At 41.5% G+C, this 18,796-nt stretch overlaps 1 protein-coding gene across 2 annotated transcripts in view; it reads right to left on the bottom strand.

Annotated features, from left to right (window-relative positions):
- UNC5C (unc-5 netrin receptor C) overlaps nt 1–18,796 on the bottom strand; it is a 249,366-nt gene that overhangs the window by 60,946 nt on the left and 169,624 nt on the right. For both annotated transcript variants that reach the window (XM_030947608.1, XM_030947607.1), the window contains exons 3-4: nt 14,908–15,051; nt 1,520–1,623 (exon numbers count right to left, since the gene is read on the bottom strand). In XM_030947608.1, the coding sequence (XP_030803468.1) occupies nt 1,520–1,623; nt 14,908–15,051 (248 nt within the window). The remainder of the gene's footprint in view (nt 1–1,519; nt 1,624–14,907; nt 15,052–18,796) is intronic.

Raw genomic sequence — 18,796 nt, 5'->3', positions numbered from 1 at the left:
TGGAAGGCAGGAAAAAGCACAACTGCTATGGCAGCAGCTCACAGAGGATTTTTTCAGAGATCACTTTCCACAGATCATGTTAAATTATGCAGTTTGGGTCTCAGCCACGCGACTGGGTATAACAGACCTTTCTGAGGGAACAATCGGCCTTGGCTGCTGAAATTCCAGAGCTGCCTGTAACACTGCACAAAAACGAACCTACCCGCCAGCATTAATCTCTGCTTCTAGCAAAGGTAATGAAGTTCCCCAGTACTACTCTGCCCTGCCTGAACAACACATCCCAGTGCAAAAACTCCCGTCATGGTACAACAAGATGTTGATTTGATGCAAAGAAACATCAGAAAGGAAAATAAAAACCTGCTGCTAAGTTCCTGATGAAACCCAACTGATTAATATTACAGTTGTCAGCAAGCTGGCTCGGCAGACCTAAACACTCTTTACAGTTTGGGAGATCTTAATGGGGAAAGAAAACAGCCTACAGAACAAGAAAGTGGGAATAATCTTCTGTGCTAGTTATTCTTTCTGATGTTTGTGGACACATTTCTACAATTCTGATTAAATCTAAACTTGGGTTAGATGGGGAGGTAACACTTTAAGCTTCATCTCCTGAGAAATCAGCCATGAGCGCTGAGTGACAACCACTTTGCTACTTAGCCATGACAGTCTGACTTATCCTAATGCAAATTGGCAACAGTTTCTTCTGTGCCTGGTAGAGGAAGACCGAAGAGAATTCAGATAGGGGAATTACCGTCATTAGCAATCAATTTTTCTCATAACAGCCACAGGGGATTTAGGATTTCAGAGGCCTCCCTGTGACTCAGAGACCCCCTTTCCATGAGCTGGGAGCCTCAAGCTGGAGGCATCACTGCACTTGGGGAAGCTGCTGCTCACTGCTGCTGTCAGGCACAGATTCTGCTGAAGGGCAGGCTGGCTCCTGCAGGGGGAGAACAGGCTACCCAATCTGGGTTTGCTTAAAAGCCAGTAGAAAGAACAGCTAAGGCCCTGAAGATGGCTTATTAGGCATATACATCCTCTACTTTCCCCAACCTCGTGCTGCTTTACCTGGGAGCCTGTATTGTACCACATCCTCTCATACCAAGTTGGCAGGGTGGTGCATACACATATGAGTGGAATATAGTCTGGCAAACTAAAAATTAAAACATGTTTGAAAGGTGCCCCTCAGAATAAGTGATTTTTTTTTTGTTTAAAAGCAAAACAAAAGATAGCAGGCTGGTATTAATATGTTCCCCCTGCTACGTGTCCTCTGGATGCCAGATACAGTTGTGATTTTTCAAAGACAAGAAAAAACTGAAAGCAAACCACCTGCAGCTCAACCCAGCAAGGCACCACAACCCAAAGCCATTAATCAGGTCCCAGTCAATCTTGCCTATGAGCAGCAGTCAGTCAGCTTTCCATTAGCACCCAGTCATCACACCCTGCTGTAAGTCACTGCACCATCAGCCACCCATCAGGCCTTACTTAGGATGTCCCAGTGCCAGACACTGCTGCTGTTGCTCACCTCAGCCACTGGGATGCCTTCAGGGGGACGGCACTGGAGCAGGACCTCTTGCTCCAGGGACACTTCTTTCCCTAAGGGCTCCTGCTCAAAAGTTTTCCGGAGATCTGAGAAGGGAGAAGAAAATAAAATAATTAACATTATTATCAGCAGCCAGTCATTTATATTGTATTTGATTACCATACCGGATAAATGCAAGAGACAAAGAAGACAGCAGTTCTGCTCCCTGTAAAATAAAGCATTAAAAAATGTCTGGGTCATGTTTTCACTTCATTCCAACATTAAGCAAAGATTTCATAGTGGGTTTAATACTTATATTGTGGTACAGCATGTGAACCCAGTGAGCAACCAAGGCTTCCTGTGGAAGGTTATGTCCAGACACAGAACAAAAAGTGAAACAAGTCCCTTCTTCAGATAATTTTTGTTTGATAAACTATACCAGTGAAGTACTAAAGAAAGTTATGGAAAACTAAATAAATCTGTAAAACTACAGCATATAAACTGAGTTGCCTTAAACTCATAGCTGAAAGTGCTCATGCTGTGATTTAATGTACTTTTAGCTCATAAGCATTAACTTTATAGCTTTAGCCAATTTGTCTACACCTTATCATTATCCCTGTAGCACTAAGTTATTATTATTATTAATAATAATGTAGTAATAATAATGATAATAATAAAAAGTCACTTCAAGGAGTTGAACCATGTTTAGATCCCTCCACAGCACCACAGAAACATGGAAGACTGACAGGACATTGAATGTACCTCCAAAGACCAGACCAGTTCATTGTACTGGATAGATGCAAAGTCTGGCTTTTTTGTACTCTTCTGTAACATCTATCTTTGCACTGATGGTAAAATGGACTTGAGAAGTTCCCTCCTTATCACTATCCCTGTGTTTCTGCCATAGACTGCCACCCTCTCCTCTGTGCCAGGGAGGATATGGCTTTGGAGAGCTGAGCATTCAGCCCCACTAGCTACTGGGGATATTTCTCCCTGCTGCCAGTTCCTTCTGCAAGTGGATGTGAAGCCATGCTCAAAGTCACATCAAAGAGCTGGCCTGACTTCAAAAACTTTACAACTCAGTTATTTTTGTTTTACTTCTTGTTCTAAAGTCAAACTATTTCCGTACATCAGCTCACAGTGAGGTTGCACAAATATTTGTGTCATATTGGCAACAAGACAAAGTCATATGGGAACAATTTAAAAGCCAGATATTTCATATTTTGAAGCTGTAACCTATGACTGGGCTGGAAAACAGATTACTGAATTGAACTGGTTTACAAATAAAACATGCAAAGAGTTATTTTTTTCCTAGATTACCTCCAAGATGTGATTAAGAGCTGACCCACAAGGAACTGCATCAGTGCTACCAAAAGGCAAGACCTGGGGCTGGCAAATGCAGAGATGGAAAAGGAGATGGGGTGGCTGTCACCAAAACCAGCTCTGATACCCTGAAGCTTTAAATAGCATGAGACCTCTATCTCTTATCCTATATTGGGAAAACATGATTGTTCAGCTACCTGCAATTCAGTATCAGTTCAATGGTACCGTGAAAAAGCTCTGTCATAGCTGGAGATGCTCATTTTAACTTGATATAGCAGCAAAATTCTGACATCCAAGCATTTCCCTAGTGAAGCTGAGGCATCTCAGTCCTTCCTCTGTACCACAGGCATGAGGGAAACAGCCCCACACCTGTTTTCCCACCAGAAGCATTCTTGCTCCTTCTGGCACACAGGACAGGGATGCTGAGAGCCCCTCTGATGGGACAAGATTTATGGCCACAGTTTAAGGCACCAAAGATAAGCTTTGGTACACCCTACTGCAGCAATGTAATTAATTGCTGCCTCCAGCTCTGTGCTTGGTTGGGATTACCTCCTGTCAAAAGGAAGCTCATGCCAAAGTCCCAGCTACACCTCACTACAAACCCCACAATTCCAACTTTAGCTCTCGCTGAAGGGGGCTCTACCCTACAACACTGGATAACTTGGGGCAAAGAAGAGGAGCAAAAATCTGGACATGAATGTTTCTCAGGATGACATGCCAAGTTTCACCAGGCTGTGCCTGTCAGCATCCCTGTCACACTAGAGTTATTCCAAGCCACTGAGGCTCGTTCATGGGACAGCAACCACAGTAAGTCTCTGATGTCTCTACAGAGTTCCCAGTGCGTTGCCAGCAGCACCAGCTTCATCCCACCCTCTCTGACAGGCCACCCAGTGGACATTTGGGTTCTATGGCTCCATTTGAGTAAATCTGAAACTCTCCAGCTGCCCATGGGTGGGAGTCTTTCCAAGGACAAAATTCTGAGTTTTGGCTTGCTGCAGTTCTGCACATTAAACATGGAAATGAGCAGTTCTTTCAGGAGCTGGTAGGTTTCTTGGGAACTTACCTTCTTCTTTGGGCCCAGGCTCCTCATCCATCCTGTGGGCTTGATAGGTATCCTGGGCACACATAATGTCAGGATAATGCAGTTTGCTTCAAATTAGCAAACAGGTGGGGCTATATTGCTAGCAGTACCCATAAGATCATATTATTGCTAGTTCCACAGATATCTTCAGAAGAAAAGGATTACCTCTACATCAGGTACACCTTAGCGCATTTAGCAGGTACACACACATGCACAATGCAATTATTGTGCTCTAATATCATGGTTGAGAGAAAATGAGAAAGTTACTGTAACAGTAATAGAAGCATATAAGCACAGTATTAAATAGCATATTAATAATAGCTTTCAGGTATTCAGGCTGAAGACAGTAGAGGGAGATTAGACAATAATCTGAATATTTTTCTTGACATCTTGATTTACTGTCCTACCTGAAATATTTAACAGAGCTCTAGTTCTACATTGCCTCACATGCACAACAATCACCTCTCCCACAAAGCACTTGCCTTTAGAAAAATCCCCAAGTTTTAGTGCATGCAAAAGTAAATAGCATTAATCTAGAAATGTGTAATAACAGTAAAAAAATCCCCCCTTAGTATCTTGTCACCAACAGCTGGAATTGCTGGGTATGAACAGCCCCTCTTCCATAGGAACAGTTGCAGTGGTGCTGCTGCAGATGAGATGAACTCTCTGGGTCCCCTGCTCTCCTGGCTGCCCCACCCACAGGGCCTTGCTGTAGGAGGATGCTCTAATGGCACTGTTGGGTTCAAGCATTTCAGTGATCCACAAACTAAAAATACACTAAGTGAAGCCTTTGATATAATAGGCAGTAATGTTCTCAAAGGAGCCATTAGACATTATTGAGTAAATTATACTAATTTGGCTGGGGTGAAGGTACATAATTGTGTATTTACAAGACTGGGAGCTCTTATATCCTGTTGGCTCCCTCCCACGTGTTCACAGCTTTATCCCACCACCTCCCGCAGCAGCCATGTCACCTACAAATGGCTCCAGATGGCAACAGTGCAGGGCCCTTATGGTTAGTTGACCTAACCAAGCATAAGGTTGGCTGGTTGTGACAAACATGAGATGGGTTTCTAACTGATGATGAAGCAAAGGGCCTGGAAAAACATCATCCTCATCTGCTGTAACTATCATGAAACATCCTGCTTGGACAGCACTGGGTTTGGAAATGACTGCTTTTTCTCTATGGCCCTTGCTATGATTTCTGTGGGTAACAATGACATCCTTCTAATTCTCCAGTCTTCAGCTTCCTTTGCCATTTAACAATTATAGTCATCACAGAAACCTCACACTGTCAGCTGGGAGTGGGTGAGCTTGATAATGTACTGAGGGACTTTGGATCTTTCCCAAGCAGAGTATTTTCAATAACACTTTTCAATTTCTCAAAGTGTCATATAAATTACAATTGCTTGTGAGTGGGGACAGAAGGGATTCATTTTCCCAGAGAATGGTAAGAGACTAATAAAATACATCCCAAAGAAGCTTTAATAATCTTCAAAAAATATACCTGGAAAACCAAATCAATAAAACATTTGATCCATTCTGGATCAGGACCTCTCTGTTATGAAAGTCTCAGATGGGCAGCAGCCCTGTTACTGAGATGCTGAGAGAGCACATTCCCTACCCTTACCTTCTGTCAGGGGGACAAGAGAGAAAGGCAGCTGTACTTTCTTTCCATTTTTAGTTTGGTAATGTAGAATAATCCTATATTGCTGGTGTTAGCAATACCCTTTCTCCCCTTCTGCAGGTAATATTCCCCATAGTGGAACGAGCTGGAGTGGACAGTGGTGCTGAAGGGCCCATCCTTTCTTTTACCAGCTCTCTGACTGCCAGGCTCAGGTAACAGCCTGCACCTCCACCAGGTGCTTTACCCCACCTCTACCTTCCTTTCAAGGCTGTGTTCATACAAGAAACCAAAGGCAGCAATTACAATTCTGGTCTGCCACCTTCAGCCAGACTATTTTCCTTACTAAAGCACAGTCCTAGTGAATTCAGAGGGGGCTCTTGTGGCATATATTGCAGCACATTTACAGCATACTTATGGTGAGACTTCCCTCCAAGACTCCTGAAATACTCTGCACAGCCCTCTCTGATATCAAAGGACATAAGGCTGCAAAAGAGCTGCATGGAAATAAGGGAATTTTCATAAGCATAAAACTGAAATAAAGTAATGGGAAATCAGACTCTCAGTGTACACCATGTTGTTAACTTTACTTCTGAATTGTTATGCTTTTTGGACAAAGGGGCATTAGATCTAATTTTTGATGTACTGCTAAATTACTTCATTATATGTTTAACACATTTTTATCTTACAAAACACTCAGAAGTTGGATTTTTGCCTGCAAAAGGTAATAGATTATACAGGAAGTCATTTCCCCCTTCCTTTTCTACCTGTCAGCTTCTAAGAAAGAGCGAAGAACAACCCTATTATTTTTTTTAATCAAATATATTTTATCTCTTTGTTGTTCTGGGTTTTTTACTGTGATGTGTGGGTGGGTAAAACTATAAGGATATCTTTTATCTTTTCTGAGAAATGTGATAAGAGGCAGACCAGGCGCTTCAATGTGGTGCTAATGCAAGGGTGACTAATGAATGAGCATGAAAAACGGACACTTGTCAGCCAGGAATTAGATGCAAACCAGACAAACAGAACAAGGCAGCATTACTGTCAGGGAAAGATGGATTTCTGCCCTTGGTAGACCTTTTAGACTCTGTTCTTCTAGTAACTCCAATGTCAACTTTCCTCCTGTTTACTGAACAGGATCAGAGCAAACATTCTAAAATATAAGCAAGATTTAAGAGCTCAAAAAGAAAAAAAGACACTTATTTTTTTTCTATGTAACTGTCATATTAAATATGGCTATTGAGAGAAATATGTTCAGTGTGTGTTTTCAGAGAAACAAGGGTTTAAGAATGTGAAAAGACCTCCAAAAAAAGTATGCATTTCTGTACAGAAGATAGCTTGCTTTATATAGGTAAGTATATACAGCCATCCACATAAAACCAAACACATCAAAAGCAAAAAATACAATAAAAACACTAGAGAAAAAGTGAATATGGCTTGGTAAAATTTTCACTGTTATTAGAGGACCAATATGTGGTATGTAACCAAGATTTCAAGATTTCAACCACTTCTTCCCCTGAGAGTGTTTTCAAGAGGCAAGGTTCAATTCTGTTTTAATTTTACCTGGCCTAATAAGAACATCCAAACAGAAAAATAATTGTGGGGAAAGACTGGTAAAATGTCACTGATGCTCTACAAAATGAAAGAGAATCCACATGCTTGTGAAAACTCTTCTCAGTGCATTTATTCCCAAACTTGGATGACTGATTCTTAATTCCAGAAACATGACTAATATTCTAAAATGGGTTTCTTCCTCTTCCATCACTTTCCACAATGCGGATAGAGTTGAGAGACTCCTTTTTGCTTACAAAAAAATCTAATAAATACTGAATTTCAAATCTAAATGTAAGAAACCCTGCCCTGTCAGGCATAGTTTGGCCTTGCTTTAATGTTCACAGCTGAGTCTGTCACCTTTGCAAAGGGATCAATCGCACTGGTGGGTAAGTAATGGAAAGGTTAGGTACAAAAACCTCTTCTTCTTTTTCCATTTTGTTCTAGTGTGATTCCAGCTCTGTTATTAATTAGATAAACCAGATTTCCAGTGAGACAATCACAGGAGTGTCATCAGGGGATCCCCCTGCAACCTCGATCAATGGCTTTTCTAAGTGTGGTGTCTTGCCCTGCAGAGTCCCCTGCGGTACCAGCTGCACGCTGGGCGCTGATCAAAGCCTCCTGCCCTCCTCCAGAGCACTGCAGCTCACAGAATGGGATTGCAGCTGGACAGGGCTGGGCTCTCAGCTGGCCCACACTTCAGCAGCTGGAGTTGAAGACTGAGGAAATAAGTAAATACCTCAAAACTCTGTCTTAATCCTTAATACACAACTCTGTGCTACTCTGTCCTTTTTTGGAGGGGCTGTTTCACTTCTGGCCAGACCTAAAGACAAATGTTGCAGTACCAAGAGGCTGACATAGCCACCTTTTCAGTCTGGAGAGGAACATCACAGATGGTGGAACCTTCCAAAGATGCCTGACAGCTCGTGGCTTGGGCTGAGCTTGTCTGTAGCCCTCTGGTGGCCCACATAGCCAGGAAGCAGCATGAGCTTCCAGGGCCAAACAGTTGAGGGGGACTGCAGCAGTTTCTTGGAAATGCACACCTTGTTTTGGGATGCAGGCTGCTCTATACACCGACCTGGGCTACAGAATGAGGAGAGGAACACCTTTTGCCTGTCACGCTACCATCTGCAAGACATTCTGCATGAGCCCAGGACCTTCTGTCCTCTTTTGTTTCCTTTGTATTTTCAGCCTGAGCAAATGGGAGGTGCAGACTGGCCAGCCCTCATTCTGTCAATGGTATCTTCAGCCAGCTGGGAATAACACCATACCCCAATGATTCTAGAGACTCACTGCTTACAGATCTGCAAGAAAACCATTTCTTTCCCCTCCCCTCTTTACCTCCAAGCTAATCCAGCCAGGTGCTCATAAGACTAAACCATCTTTTGCAACCCAGCTTCCCTGTGGGCTGTGCTTATAATGAAGAATGACCCACTCAACACATTTGGTATTGAAACAACTGTAAAAAATACAAGTAAACAAACTTTGTCAAGAATCCACTGAGCAGATGGGTTCCCAGGTGTACATTGATCACACTATTCTCCTCCTCTTCTATTTTTACTTGATAGCTCAATATTTTGTTGTAAGCTTAACCTAAAAACCAACTTATAAATGTAATTCTAGTCATTTGATGATTGAAGATGGACTCCTAAGTTCTTGTTTTTCAAATAAATCTAAATGTAATGTTCAAATGACTTAACCTCAACAGGTGACTTTTTACACAACAGATGTGCTAAAGGTACTAAAGACAGGCATTAGAAACACCAGGTGTACATTACAATTCACATGTAGAATTGAATTTACAAGACACTGAAACACTTAAACTGAAAACTCTTTATAAGTGGGGTTTTGTTCCTGCTCTTCTGATGCACTAACATAACTCACACAGCTGTCTGGTGACTACTAAAATACAAGCAAAAGTGTATTAACTTCCTGGCTGGATCTATCAGCACTAAGGCCCTAATCAGACTGTACTGAAAGATGATAATTTATTAGGCATGACAGTGCAGGCAGGATATTCTCAAAGCTCCTACAGAGGGATTAAATTAATGTTAATTCAGTAAAGGAGTTTCCTTTTGTTTTTTAAGCAATACAAGCATCAGGTCCACCCTAATTTATGGAGTCTTGGCTTTTCCATACAGTGCAATGTAATTTCTATTTATTACTGTTGCAACTGCATTCTTAAATTAGGGAGTGGTCATGCCTGTTAACTGGGGAAGTGGTACAGAAGAGTGCCTGTGCTTTTCAGGAGCACAAGCAGAGAGGCAGGTAAGACTGAATATGCTAAATGCACAGTTAACCTCTCTGCTGCCCTTTCTGTAATCTGCTGCTCTTCAGTAATCTCAGCTCGAGACCACATGCCTCAGTCATCCCTTTATTAACTCCAAGCAGCGGATATTGATTAGTAGCAACTTAAATGGCACACAAGGAAGGAAGGAATTAAGGTCCTATCTCTGCTAACGCTCACACACACACTTGCCAAAGTACACAAACCACATTTTAATGTTCTTTCTTAATACTGGATATCCTGGATGTACCTTCCTATTAACATTTTCAGTTGCTGACCTTCCTAGCTCCCTTCTGCTTATCTCAACATCCACCCAACTTTGTTCCTGTTGTAAAGGGCTCTAATGCCTTAGTGGCTGCAGAACGTGTCCTCACAGCTCTGCTTGGATCAGGTAGGAGAAGGGAGGGAAGAAAGGCACTGCAGCCATGTGCCACAGAGCATGGCCCCCAGCACAACAAGGTGAGATAAACAAGTATCACTAAAGAATATGTGACTGGTTTTCATATCTGCTCCTTTGCATAACTGCAAACCCCTTGTAAGCAGAGATAAACCATCAGATGAACCAATCTAATTTTCTCTACTGCATTTATCTTATCAGTATACAGTATCTGACATGCATATATTAACTGCATGCCTTTGAAAAAATGTCTGGGAGAATAAAGGCTTTCAGATAAGTACGTGGGAAACTAGTACAGAATGTAAAAAAAAGATTAACAAGCACAGTTCCTTACTACATCAGGGCTTTTAAAAATCTTTTTTCTTGTTTTTTTTTTTTTTTTTAATTCTGATTTTGAGATAGTGGATAAAGGAGAAGAATAAACTATTCATATCCATTACACCAAAAAAGATAATAGAAGAAACAGAAAAATATAGAAAAAAGGTAATAGAAATTACAGAAAAAGCTTCTATTTTCTCATAGATGTTTAACAAATCCAAAACCTGGGAGCAGATTAAGGGCTTAAATTTTTACTATATTTTCTCAAGGAGAGCATGGGTTAACATCATGAAGTCAGTGAAGCTACAGCAACACCAAAGTGGTGCAAATGAAAAGTGAGTTTGCTCTATGCACAGGGGTTTAAAGCAATTTGTCTTAGCCACTCCTTTATTATCTGATCTAAAAATTAGGTCAAATCCTGCAGCTATTGTTTAGTCTTTATCAGATGTATGTTTCAGTGGGTTTAACTCTATTTTTGGTTACACAGGCTCAGATCTCATTCATTGTTTTAACAGGAATTTTGCCCCATTCAGTTTTATCTGCTCAGTGGCAACAGCTCTGTTACAGAAAATTCACATTAAAACTTTATATTTGATTGCATTTTTCACAGCCAAAGGCAAAGCTGTCCAAAATCCCTCCTTTCTCCCATCCTCCATAACAGGAAAATTTTTTAATTGAGAAGAAAAACTGCATCAAAACATATTAGTGACTTCTAAGGCTCCTCATAGGATTTGCCTAGAATAAATCAGAAATGTGCGAATAAATAGGAAATGTGTTTTAGCACTTTCCTAGGCAAATACCTTAGAAAATTTACTGTATCTTTCTAGCTCCACCAGGATACATACATTAGGTGTCACTACTTTTTTGGTTTCTGATATATCTAAAATGGCAAAGTGAAAATTAATCCCGACAAATCTGCTGGTTTAAGAGGATGAAATGCTCAGCTCTGCTCTCATGGGCACACCGACGCCCCAAGACACTGAATTCCATGAAACAGGAAAAACATGCCTTTGCAGAAACAGCCTACACAGAAGGGAGTCATTTCCCAGCACAGGCATAATGATCCAGGAGTGACATTTGCTGTTAAATGGCCTGAACACTTAAGGAAGCTGGAATGTTGTCTTTAAACTCAGGCTCTTTTCCTGTCTGTATTGCCAGCATGGGCAACCTTTGAACACCAGCAGCATCTTTAGTCCATATTTATAGATCATTCCTTTCCTGAATAACTGAAGCTCTTGGTCAAAGCAATGCTGCAATTGATTTTCACAGAGAACTTTCATTGACCAGGTTGTTATGTACTTTCTGACACATGCCTGACCCTGTATTAAACAAACACAAGCTGCTTTTCCAGGATGCACATTTTTCACACTTTCAAATTACTTTTCAGTTAATTCTATTACACGCTCAGTGAACAGTGATGCTGGGTGCTATTTTTCTGTTTGTTTGTTTTAATGGAGTGCAGCTTCAGCCCTTGAGAGGACAGAATAATTCCAGAATCAGACGTAAGGGCATAAGGGAGAAAAAACAGAAAGTGGATAAGGAGAAAAGGAGAAGTAAATGAACAGGGAGAGGGAGAAACGGGAAGAGAGAGGGGAGAGGGAGATGATGGGGGAGAGGGAAAGAGAGAGAGAGAGAAAGAGGAGAGAAGCTTTTCCTTATGTGTTAGATATGGCTAGTTATGCTACAATTGCCCCTGTCAAGATAAAATCACCAGGTTCAGGTATTAAGATAAATAATTCCACTTAAGCAGTTTACATGCTCCATTGGCCCCTCACCTTTCCCAAAGGTGTCAGTGCTCACTCTTGTGCCAATTAAAAGGGAAGACTGCACTGGTGACAAATAAGCAGCTATAGCTACAGATTGATGTGGAGAGATGGACTCTTCTGTCCCTCTTAAGATTGGACATCCTTGATTTCCTGGATTAATAAATACTGCATAGAACCTCCATTGTATCCCAGCCTCATGGCACACTGTGTAGCCATCAGAATGCTTAACCAGCTGCATTGCAAGTTTGTTATGACACAATTTTTTTTTTATTGCCTGTGCAGATTCAGTCCTAAGAAGTCAAAGTTGCGAATACAGATGAGCGTTGGTGTAACTGAGGTTAAAGTAGTGGTCTTGCAAACCAAATGACATCAAAAAGTAAGGCATATTCCCCACATCACCTTTCCGAGTTCCCAGAAAGTAGGTTGGAGTTACCTGACAAATTTATAGAAATCTGTGCATGGAGAATTTTGCAGAGAATGTGCTTTTGTTGCTGGTTTAAAATCCACTGATTGAAGGACTCATACTTCAATCCTTAATCCCAGGGACTCTAAGTGACTTGCCTATGTCACAGCTGTCCAAGAATCCCAAATTTGGGCACAAGAGGTTAAAAAAACTTCAGTAAAATACAAAGCCACATTTGAGTTACAGGTGTCTAAAATTCCCTGGTATTTATTTAATTAGACTTTTCTGGGAGGAAAAAAAAAAACCACTGAGACTCTGGAAAAATCACTGAACTGATTGTTCTCCTCTTTCCAAAATATAGTAAGTAAAATAAGCAAACTCTGCATTATGAGCACCTTCAATAGAAATGTGGACACCTGGGAATGTCAGTTGATATAAAATAACTTGCATTGACAAATAATGATTATGTGTTATATAGGAATTAGGTGCTCAGGTATGCCAGGACACAAAAATTACTTAAATATCAAGTAAAATACACTTAAGTATATATAAAATACTTCCAAACTGTGTTAATTTAATGGTCATCTGTCAGGGGCTACCTGGCAGGACATGAGAATCTACTGAATGAGTTAACTGCAAAGTCATAATCTAAAAAACCTGTTCAAACATCGCTAAGCCTCTCTGAAGTGCTGACTGCTTGGAAGAAAAAAAGAATTGAAACCACTCTCTTTTGTTTCATTACAAAAAAGGAAAATCCTCAAAGTTTTGAAAAGCTTCCTGCCATGAGAAAGCAATACGCACACGTGTATTGGCATTTCTGCTTTTGCAGGAAGACTGTCTTGTACAATAGTCTTAATTCCCCTTAGCCCTGGGGAAATTCTTCTCTGAGGGTAGGCCTATACTTAAAAGTACAGGTCCCTATTTCCTATTTTACTTGGAATAAAAGCTTTCAAAAATGGGTATTTCAATAGCACCTCTGAGATTTGTATCTAGATGTTTATACAGAAGGTACCTCCTCTTTGAGGATTTAACCAAGTAGTAGTTTCTCAAGAAGAGAAGGAGAATCAAGCCCTTAATGGAGAGTTATAATGACAGAGAGTCCTTTCTCTAATATGTCTGTGAAAAGGTTTATTTGGCTGGAAGAATTCTCTTATCCTATTATAAGTTGCTAGGCACAGTGCAGGGAATATAAGTATGCTGCAAATCCAGCTTCCAATGACCTTTTCTCACAAAATGTGTTTTTCCTGAGTGAAAGCAGTGGAAGAAAAGCAATTATAGATGATATATTTTGTTCCTATTATACAGAACAGTATTTCATCATGTGAAAGAGAAATGGGAGTCCCCAGTGTGACTACTCTATTACAAAGAAAAGCACCTCTTTGAAAATTAATGAACATTAAATATTTGTACAGTCAAATGAAGATCTGTTTTCAGGGAATTGGTTGCCCTGTGTTCTTGGGGTCTAATCTGGGAATGGTTCCAAATAAATACTGAGGCTAGTAGCCATGAATGACAATGATGAAATTCTAGGGTTCAGATGACCACTTTCAAACTCATATTACCAACCTGACCACATGATACGCTAAACACACACTTTTTTCTTTGCTAAGGAACAGCAGCTCTATTATCTGACTGCAGTGATACATATTTTCAGCTTTACAGAAAAGAGTCTGGGTGTTCTGGTGGGCACCAAGCTGACATTAAGTGAGAAATGTAGCAAATGTTAGCAAATACGGCTAATGATGTCCTGGGCTGTGCTAGAGAAAAAGCATTGACAACAGGTGAGAAAGCTGATCCTGTCCCTTGATTCAGCCCTTGTGAGGTCACATCTGGAGTGCTGGGACCAGTTCTGGGCTCCCCAGTACAAGAGATACATGAACATACTGGACCAGTCCAGCAAAGGGCCACAAAGATGACAGCAGCAACTCTCCTACAAGAAAAAGCCAAGAGAGCTGGGACTGTTCATCCTGGAGAGGAGAAGGCTCAGAGGGATCCTATTCACCAGATGGGAGAGTGCAACAAAGGCACAGTCAGGCTCTTTTCAGTGGAGCCCAGTGATGGGACCAGAGGCAATGGAAAGAAGATGAAACACAGAAAGCTCACTCTGAACATCAGGCAACACTTTCTGATTGTAAGGGTGACAGAGCAGTGGCACAGGGTGTCTAGAGAGATGGTGGGGTCTCCTTTGTTGGAGATACTCAAAAGGCATTTGGAGATGGTCATGGGTAATTGGCTCTATGTGTCCCTGCTTGAGCCAATGGTTGGATCAGATGACCTCCAAAGATGCCTCCCAGAATCAACCACTCTATGGTTCTGTGAAAAGAACAGCTATCACCTCTTTCCATAGCTCGCTTTGTTAAGGTTCCTACTCATTAGCTTCAGGCGCTTTTATGGGCACATAAAACTGCTGTACTCAATAAATACTGGTTTTGATGCCACACATAGGAGAACGAGGTTTAGCTCTTAAGACGAGAACAAACCAAAACTCTTGTGAATATTTCTGAAGGCCTCAGTTTCAGTATGCATCAACAACTGCACAAAATACAGAATGGTTGGAAACGAAACATCTCCCTGGAATGGCAGAGACTGCACTTCTCCTCAGGTAAGCACCACCACCCCCGCTGCCCAGCCGAGCACTCACAGGCAATGCGGACGTAGGCTTTGCGGCTCTTGGTGGTGCCTGCAGAGCTCCAGGCTACGCACTGGCACCAGTAATCCTCCGGCCCGAAGAGCTCCTCCACCTGCTGCCGCGAGATCTCGATGCTCACCTCCCGCACAATCAGACCTGTCAGGGGGCAAGGAACACCGGTCAGTGCTGGCCTTACTGATGGACAGAAAATGAGCGTCGTTGCAGAAATCTGCTTGCAAAGCTGCTGGGAGACCTTACATTTCTCTACAAATATCTACTCAGCAACACAGACTGTCATAAGGATGTGAAGGGAAAGAAACTCCCACTTTATCTGCATAATGAGAGATGTGGGTGAGTGAAAAACTAATTGCTGGAGATTTTGACTTTCATCACATACAGCATGTATTTTAGACAAATTGGAGGAACAGCGCCTCAACTAATATAAATTGTACCACATCTCTAGGACAATTTACATCAAGGGACATTCCAGACCAGTTTTATTTTGATATATCATAAAACCACATAATCATTCAATTTATATGACTTCCTTAGCCTTTTTGTACTTCATATCTTTTTGCTAGACAGACACAGCACAGGGAGAAGTCCTGTTCACTGTGATACTGAGCTGCCAGGGAAATAGATTTTAGGATGGCAGAAAATGTCCCAATACTTCATGATGATGAGCACACGTGCTGCAGTGTGCTTATTGCAAGCTTATTGCCTTATACTTAAGGCAAGTAGTGCCTTAGTAGGACACTACCACTGTCATATATGCTACAGATGTTGGGATATTTTTAAAGGGATTTTATAAAAGAGTGAAACACAATTCAGTGCCTGGCAGTCTCTCTGGCCCTGCCCTCCATAACCCATCTCAGCACAACCCTCCCCCCAACCCACAGCTGCACCCACGAGGACAGTGACCCACTTGCCATCCTCCCAAGCAGATTGAGATTTGCCCACATTTCCCACACAGTGCTCTCTCTGGGGAAGCCTTTTTGCTTCTTCTAAGTGCAAGGAAATTCTGCGGCGTCTCAGACACCACTGTGAGCATCACTGCAAAATGTGTGGATCCTTTAATGACAACCACTGTGTTTCACACTGACACAACCCCCTTCTTTGCTTCAAAATGCACTCCCTGGTCTAAAGGCTCTTAAATACTGGGTGGGAGAAAGTGTTTACACCTTTTCTCAGCATATTTGCTCTTTGCTGATGATGCCAAAGTATTGACAAATTTCTAATGCATACCTGCCTGTAGAGAACACCAGTGCCATTTCAAAGATGCACTCTTGCAAACAGCCTTGAATATATAAATTCACGTACAAATATTTTGTGTAGTGAGATTGATTTTCTTTTTCTTTCCAGAATTGCCAGGAAACTGAACTGAATTATCCTTGGATCAGAGCATGCACAGGCTGTCCCCGTCACCAAACACCAAAGGGCAGGTCCTTCTGCTGAGCACAGTCTCGAGCCTGTGGAGGCAAGCTACCCTCAGCCTCCTGCCACAGGGCTTACAAGGGGATATTCATAAGGTGAATGTTCCCAGTTGTACAGCATGGCATGTTCCTCAAGCACTGGAAAGCAGGTCAGCCCTTTGATTTGCCTCCAGCCTCACAGAGGCTCCATTCAGGGAGCCAGTGATTAATTACTGTTTGCACACAGTTGTGCGCTGCCACTGTGGCTGCATGCTGCCTGCGTCCCAAGCTTGGGCAACAACCTGGCAGCAGAAAGGAATTAAGGCATGTAACACCACAGACTCCTCTGGTGGGAATGCTTTCTAATGAGATGTATTTTCCTGCTAGAGACTATCACAGCCCAGCTCCCTTTTTATTTCATTATCCTTGACATCTTTAGCCATTGAATAATCAGCTTCTTTGGGGGAAACACTTAATAGCTCTTCTCTTTGAAATGAAATACTCAAAATATGGTAACAGCACTCCAAAGAATGGAAATCAAAGCAGTGCATGGGAATTTGATATGCAGTGAATACTGTGTTATAAACTTATTTTGCTTTGATGAGCTAATTTGGCTTCAAGAGGGGTCTGAGGGATAGCTTTTGTCCTGGTGAGAAGAGCATGAAGAGGGTGGGGAGGAGCATGTACCTTACATCCATAAAAATTGTTATATTTTCCCAGTGCAACTGCTGCTAGCCTAAAGATTCAGCTCATTCCCCCAGTTTTTACTGTACTAGCCCAGGGAGCTTTTGAAGGTTACAATATTATGTTTTTATAATAATGCTGATTATGACAGAGCTTGATGGAGCAGTGAACTTTGTTACCCAAGGGCTAAAACAAGCATGCTCATAATGACCATACTGGTTAATAATGATTATGAAATAGCTTTAACATTCAGGACACAAATGCTGTTTTCTGATTGTCTGTGGAAGATACAAAACTATACTACAAATAGCTGCTCCTTATGAATGCACCAGCAGAATTTTTCATCTCAGACCCCATGAGATGCTTTCTAATTCAAAATAATAACCTACTCCTGGTAAAGCCTTTTGGGATGGCTGAGAAGTACTGACATGTTTCAGATTATTCAGAGTAATTTGGTCTTTGAGTAGCATCAACAGTTGTGCTATGACGAAAGAGATGCACACCTTCTTTCTACAGCAAATAAATTTTACCTCTTTCTGCTTACAAGCAAAAAACATCATTGTGTCTTGATCTCTAAGGTAAACGATGGTTCCTAGAGTTCAAATGTACAAAACCAGTTGGTGGTAGTGATTATCTGCAATATAAGGACCCATGGCCAGAACTCAGGGACTTGATTCCACCACTGTTTCCCAGCACAACCCACTGGTGCCTTATTGCACAAACAGCAATGCTGATTTAGGAGAAAACCCTCACCAGCTGAATCACACCCACCATCAGACCCTGGGGCAAGCACAAGGGGTCATGTTTCCCTTGTTGTATCAACTCACAATCTTATTCCTTCTGCTAGCACCCTCCAACATCACCCCAAACAGAAAGTCCCTTTCTAGGCTATATTGCAAACACTGCAATTTGCTGAGATATCTCAGATAGCAGCTGCCTTGTTACCAGCTGACACACGGCTGTACATCAGATTTCACAGAGGAGTTGGCATACTCTGTCTGCTTTCATTCAGGAGTGTATTGCTTATCCATCTCCCATGGGCACCAAGTGCAGGAAAACCCTTGCATGATGACTTCAAACTGAGATCTTCATCTTATCTCTGTTGGACCTGCTTCTGCTTCTACACTAAACAACATTAGCTAGAGGAATGGAAAAAGAAAAAAAAGGAAAAAGGAGAAAAAAAGCTGAAAAACCTATGTCTCAATATTTCCAGACAATGTGGCACGCTGCACCTCTGATAAACAGGGAACTGTTTCTCAAATTGCTTGATTATAAGTGAGTGCACAATCTCTGAGAGCAAAATTAGAAGTTGCTTTATAAAACCAGTCCCTGTGCTTTGCCCAAATACACTTAGGACAAGACAGACTAAGAGATAAGCAATAATTTATGCATCATATACCTCCCTGATACTGGCCTTGTCACTGTGCTAAGTAAAAAATGTCACCTTCTCACAGAAGGGTAAATCCTTTACCTTATCTTCTTCTTTAGAAATATATTGAATTTTTCAGTCCAGTTCTTTATACAGCTAAGCTATATAGCAGATGAAGATACACAACATAAATGTGGGGGTTTTTTTTAACACTTGAGTAAGCTGCACATTTCCAGAATTACATAATAATCTCTTAGATGGTGGAATAACCCACAAGAAGTCAGGATCTTCCTATTTCAAGCAATGTCATAACAAACAGAGTTGAAGGGAAATAACAGCAATGTTGGCAGCTAGAATGTTTGACAGGTTCCTTTTATAAATCCACAAAGACTTGACCAAAGGGATATCCCTGGCATGCTCAGCATATAAAGCTGAG

Source organism: Camarhynchus parvulus, chromosome 4 (genome assembly GCF_901933205.1).
Source record: "Camarhynchus parvulus chromosome 4, STF_HiC, whole genome shotgun sequence".
Taxonomy (NCBI): domain Eukaryota; kingdom Metazoa; phylum Chordata; class Aves; order Passeriformes; family Thraupidae; genus Camarhynchus; species Camarhynchus parvulus.
The sequence above is the reverse complement of the archived record's forward strand: the minus strand, read 5'-3'. Positions and strand labels throughout refer to the sequence as shown.